General features: G+C 43.9%; 1 protein-coding gene across 1 annotated transcript; it reads left to right on the top strand.

Moving 5' to 3' along the window:
- Positions 1–3,142: 3,142 nt before the first annotated feature.
- Positions 3,143–5,551, top strand: LOC105809071 (UDP-N-acetylglucosamine/UDP-glucose/GDP-mannose transporter; the record flags this gene model as incomplete). Its single annotated transcript, XM_012642830.1, has 4 exons — positions 3,143–3,763; positions 4,572–4,605; positions 4,703–4,789; positions 5,484–5,551. Coding segments are annotated over exons 1-4 (392 nt in total), but the record flags the coding sequence as incomplete, so codon positions are not given.
- Positions 5,552–6,202: the final 651 nt, after the last annotated feature.

Raw genomic sequence — 6,202 nt, 5'->3', positions numbered from 1 at the left:
GGCTAATTTTTTCTATATATATATATTTTGAGTTGTCCAGATCATTTCTTTTTATTTTTTAGTAGAGAAGGGGTCTCGTTCTTGCTCAGGCTGGTTTCGAACTCCTGACCTTGAGAGATCCAGCCGCCTCAGCCTCCTGGAGTGCTAGGATTACAGGCGTGAGCCACCGCACCCGGCCTTTTCTCCAGTTTTTGAGTGTATAATTGGAAGAGACGTGTTTAGGCATAATAGATACACTTGGCAACTGATGAAATCCTCACATTGGTTCCTGACCCATGGAATATGGACCATGATGGTAGAAAGAGGAAGCCTCTGGAATTTCCCTTTCCTACTAGGACAATAAACAAACATAAATATCACATCTTTAGGAATTTGCAGAGATTAGTGTCATAATTCATACAAGATGCATGAATCCTATCAATCCCCATTTTAGTTGCCTGTTTGTCCAATGCAGAAGGCAGATCTTGGCACCAACTGAGTGTGATTATAAACTTAATCAGGAGGTGACCTCAACTGTAGTTGAAGTTCCACATATAGTATTTTTATGGGGGAAATCAACATGACAGCTCCTGACACCTAGAATGCAGCCATTGACATGGCAAATGCTTTTTTCTCTGTATTAGTTTATAAGGACCAACTAAAAGCAGTTTGCTTCTTACATGTCAGGGCTAGCAGTATAGAATCACAGTCTTGCCTCCAGGTTACAGCAAATTTTTGCCTTGCTCTGTTGCCCGGACTAGAATTCAGTGGCATGATCATAGTTCACTGCAGCCTCAACTCCTGCGCTCAAGCAGTCCTCCTGCCTCAGCCTTCTGAGTAGCTGGGACTACAGGTGTGTGTCACCATGCCCAGCTAATTTTTTCTATATGTTTTTAGTTGTTTGGCTAATTTCTTTCTATTTTTAGTAGAGATGGGGTCTTGCTCTGGCTCAGGCTGGTCCAGAATCCCTGAGCTCAAGGGATCCTCCTGCCTCAGCCCCCCAGAGTGCCAGGATTACAGGCGTGAGCCACTGCACCCCACTTAACTCCATAGCATTTTACTAAAGGTCCACAGCATCCAAACCATTATGGGTGTTCAGAAAATCCAACAGAGTTTGTGGCCTGTGGTAGGTCTTCAATATTTGTTAATAAATAATGTAATCATGCTGAGAAAAACAATAGTAGTTGCCTGGATCAGTACTCTTAAATTTATTTTCATTTTGTGTAATTGCAATTGATTTATTGCATCAACTTGTATCTGGCACTTCATACCTCCACAGGGTAGAACTTGATCTCTTTCAGTGTTCCCCAACTTTATAAAAGAGGGTTTCATTTTCCTACAGTGTTAGTGGGAATATATAGTTGGTACAACCTCTTTGGAGATCAATTTTCTAATTCTACTAATTTTTTTAAAAAGTAGCCTTTAACTAAACAATTCCACTTCTAGAAACTTATACTTGTACAAAGTTGAATGGACAAAGATTGTTTTCATAAACTGAAAAACTGATAATAACCTAAATGTCCATAAGAAAGGTTACATGAATTATGATGCAGCTAACTAATGGAGTACTCTTCAGCCTTAGAAAAGAATGAGGTAGAGTTTATGTGCTGCCACAGAAAGACCTTCAAGGAATAGTAAGTGAAGTGATAAAGGTTGTATAATAATAATAATAATGGTAATTATAATGAATACTTGTAAAGTATTTACTATGGTCTAATCACTTTATATTTATTATAAATTTAATTTATAATTTAATTCTCACCACAACCTTATGAGGTGGGTACTATTATTAACCCCATTTTACAGAGGGGGAAACTGAAGCACAATAATGCCCAGTAATTTGCCCAAGGTCACAAAGTTAGTGTCAGAGGCATCATCTGGCTTGAAGATCAACGTTCTTTCCTGCTTCTATTGTGGATATGTTTAAAAATGAATAAAAATATATGTGTATGTATGTACATATATATATATTTGTTTTCGTTATGGGGACATCGTTACTTTTATAATGTTTTTTCCACGGGGATGTTTCTTATTATTTTTCTTCTGCTCCTAGCGGTCAAGGAAGAAATTTGGTCATTTTCCTTGTTATTAGTTTCACCATTTATTGATTCATTCAACATAAACATCTAAACTATGCTGGGCAACAGAGCAAGACCTGTCTCTACAAAAAATTAAAAATTAGCAAGGCGTGGTGGTGTGCGCTGTGCGCCTGTAGTCCCAGCCACTCGGTAGGCTGAGCTGGGAGGATCACTTGAGCCCAGGAGTTTGAAGTTGCAGTGAGTTATGATTGTGCCACTGTAGTCTAGCCTGAGCGAGGGCAAGACCCTGTCTCAAAATAAAGGGGAGCGAGTGTTACAACGATTAACTTTGTTATGTATATTTTTACAATTTAAAAATAAAAAAAGAAAAAAAATGATGTAGACCAAGCATTTAGAGAAATAATTCAATGTTCTTCTTTCCTAATCCATTAAAATTAGATATGTAATTTCTTTGCTTAAACTGATAATGATTTGCTTCTGTTATATAATAATGGCTACCATCTACTGAAAACTAGTTCTATCCTAGCTTTACATCCTTAGAGATGGGATATGCAGGTTCGGAGAGAGGTCACCTAATTGGCCCCAAGAGCACACAGCTTGGGGGAATGCTGGTGGTGAGGGGGTTAGGGGGTTAGGGAGGTAGTGCATTTCTAGTAATCCTAGAATTGGACGTCAAGTCTTTTAGGCTCCAAACACCTTGCACTTCACCAAACTTCAAAGTGCTTAATTATCTTGCTACTTTTTTGGATATGTCAACATTTTTCTTAAAAACTTCCTCCATGATCTGCAAAGAAAGTATTGCTTCAGAAAGTGTAAGAAGCCTGAGGCATGTCGAATGAAATGTTTGTTGAGTGTTTACTGTTGATCCACATTTAATACCTTTGAAGGGCTTTGTTTGACCTTCTGCAAGAGAGACCAAAAGAGCATTCAAAATGAGTCTAGATGCAACATACCGTAACGACTCGGCCAGCCACCTGTTATAGGGGGGAGGAGAGTCTGCACTTTTATGGCGGCAGTTATCTGGAGAATACGGCCGTCCAGCCCCCAGCTGCTCCACCAGTCTCCCCCGCTCCAGGTGCGAACTCCGCGGAGAGACCCAGCGCGTGCTCGTGCGCAGGCGCAAGCCCACCGCGTCGCTCGGCGTCTGTGGTTTGCCGCCCGACGCTCTGGTGCCCCCGAATGGTTACCCCCGCTTCTCCCTCGCGGCCCCGGGCTCAGGCTTGCTGCTGCCCCTTCTCCAGGCCCTCACCAACCCCTGCCCAGGCCAAGCCCGGCGCGGTCCCTGCCCTCTGACCCAGAGTTGCACAATGCCCGAGCAAAGTCTCCAAGGGTGTGAACCCCGGCGTCCCTGCCCCTGGGCGGGGACGGGCGGCGGCTCTGCGGGGAGCCGAGGCCGCGAGCGCGCAGCTGGCCCAGTCCGCAGACCCCGATCCCGCGAGTCCTCTGGGAGCCGCTGCAGTGACTGCAGGCCCCCGCGCCACTCGGCCCCGCAGCCAGGCCCGCCCGCCGCTCCGCTCACAGGCCCGCGCCGCTGCCGCAGCCATGGCGGAAGTTCATAGACGTCAGCATGCTCGGGTTAAAGGAGAAGCCCCCGCGAAATCCTCCACACACAGAGATGAGGAGGAGCTGGGGATGGCGTCGGCCGAAACGCTGACCGTGTTCCTGAAGCTGCTGGCTGCCGGCTTTTACGGCGTGAGCTCCTTCCTGATCGTGGTGGTGAACAAGAGCGTGCTCACCAATTACAGGTAGGGCCGAGGCGGCGGCGGCCGAGGCCGCGGAGGAGGAGCGGGCGGCGGCTCCCTGGACTTTGGCTGGCGAAGTTGAAACTGAACAAAGTTGGGCGGGCGCTGGGGAGGGCGGGAGGCTGACGCGCGCGGCCCGTGCGGCCGAGCAGGCTTGGCGCCCTGGCCTGGGGCTGGGGTCCGCTCTCCGCGCGGCGCTCAGTCCGGCCCGGCGCGTTCGGGGCGGCGCCTGCGGTGCCTTCGGTGCAGCGCCCTGAAAACCCTGCGTTTTAGAGCGTTTGGAGCGATGGAGCAAAGTTGCTTGGTGACTTTAGAGCCCCTGTGCATGCCAAGCAGGGAGGAGAGCGAGAGATGCCCTCTGTCCTCCGCAGCCTGGACCGGGGTCCGGGGCTTCAGTGTCTCCTGCATCCGCTGACAGCCTCTGGGGACGTGCATATCCTCACACCCATTTACGATTATTCTCTTGCTGTCGCTGGGACTCTGAGGCAGAAGTTGTTGTTGTTTTTAAAGGTGTGAAACCGTTGTAGAGATCTACCTTAACTTCCTTGCAAAATCCGTTGCAGGCAGCCGATTGAAATTGTAGCATGGGACAGGATGAGGCAAGTGGCTGCCAGAGGCTACAGAATCAGCAGTGTGGCCTGACAACGGGCAGGGATTTTTCTCACAAGATTTTTACTTGGATAAAGGGCAGATGTTAGTGTGGCTTGTATCAAAATACATTTAAAAAGGTTGCCGATGTACAAGTTGAATTCAACGGAACTACGTTTAGGTTTTTCTGACCTTTTTTTTTTTTTCTTTGCCCTTTTTGTAGATTTCCCTCCTCACTATGTGTTGGACTTGGCCAGGTTAGTTGGAATCCTCAGCATTACGTGGTTTATGTTGTTAGAACTTCTGTGTGTGTCTTTGTACGTAGAACAGTGAATCTGTGTTCTCTGTTTACAGATGGTGGCCACAGTGGCAGTTCTCTGGGTGGGAAAGGCACTCAGAGTAGTCAAGTTTCCTGACTTTGACAGAAATGTACCTCGAAAGGTAAAAGAAAAAAAAAGTAATACTTTATTTTATGAAATGAAGTCACTGTATGTTTTATTAGTGTCTTGCATATTTAAAAATTGCAGTACCCAATCCAGAGTGGATATAATGAAGGTGAAGAATAAATGTAGTAATGTGCTAAAGAAGCCCTACAATCTCTTTAAAATTAAGGGAAAGAAACAACCTAGGAATCTTCTATTTTAATTAATACACACTTATTGGGAGTATAACAGTTTTGCAGTTTATGTGTCCATCAAATCTAGCCAGTGTATCCTGCATTCTTTATTCTGGGCTTCATTTCATATTCTTTCTGCCTTTGCTTGATTCTACATGAAGATAAAATGCCTTTCTTTTTTCTGCTGACATTAGAGCCTTGGGCTAATACATTTCATATCTTAAAGCAAATGATGTTTCTGTCCCGCATTGCTCATATTCATATTTCTGTTTCTTTTCTTTCCCTGTCTTTCTCTCCTTTCTCTCCTTTCCCACTTTGTCTCCTTCTGACATACTAATGCTGTTTATCCAAGATTAGTGGTGTTTGGGTGTTTCATGGGGTCAAATCGTGTAAGAGAACTAATCTTATGTTTTAAGTGGAAAGAATTTGATCATATAAACAAAACTGTTACTGTTTGAAAGGACCTTGTTTTAGCTGTCTTTATTATTGAGTATTGTTATCCCTTTTTAAATTTTCTAGACGTTTCCACTACCTCTACTATATTTTGGGAACCAAATCACGGGACTGTTCAGCACAAAGAAACTGAAGTATGGATAACTTTATTTTACTAGTGAGGTTAATATAATGTATTCTTAAAATTGTACTTGAACGTCAAATATTTACACTTTATTATTGATTGTGGAAAAGATGAAAGGACCACAAAGTTTCTATTACTAAATAATGAAGGTTGCACCGAAGGGTTTTAGTTTAAGCTCTTTTCCTTTGAAGAGAAAAAGGAGTTTTTTTGTATGTTTTCTTTTTTTCTCCCTCATTTTGATGTTAAAAGTCTTACAAAATGCTGTGATAGGAGATTTTTCATTATTTTTCCAGACCTGCGATAATGAGGGATACATGTTAAGCTTCTGGGATTTCAGTTCTTTAATACGATTCATAAATATTTTAGGCAAATTACACATAGCAAAATCAGGGGGTAGGCAGGAGAACTTGTGCAGTTTTTCTTTTAACAATAAGTAGTTAAAGTAACATCAGATGGAATATGAAAGAAGCAGTAGCTCTCTACTCCGTGTCCACACTGTCTTATTACCCTCTAACCTTCCAATTCCTGGCTTCTCCACTTAAGGAGTATAGTAAATATTGGGTGTGTATGTTAAAATGACATATGGGCCAGGCATGGTGCCTCACATCTGTAATCCTAGCACTTTGGGAGGCCCAGGTGGGAGGATCACTTGAGGCCATGA

The sequence above is a fragment of the Propithecus coquereli genome, unplaced genomic scaffold, assembly GCF_000956105.1.
Source record: "Propithecus coquereli isolate 6110/MARCELLA unplaced genomic scaffold, Pcoq_1.0 Scaffold18878, whole genome shotgun sequence".
In the NCBI taxonomy this organism is placed as follows: domain Eukaryota; kingdom Metazoa; phylum Chordata; class Mammalia; order Primates; family Indriidae; genus Propithecus; species Propithecus coquereli.
This window is presented reverse-complemented; position numbering and strand designations above follow the sequence as displayed.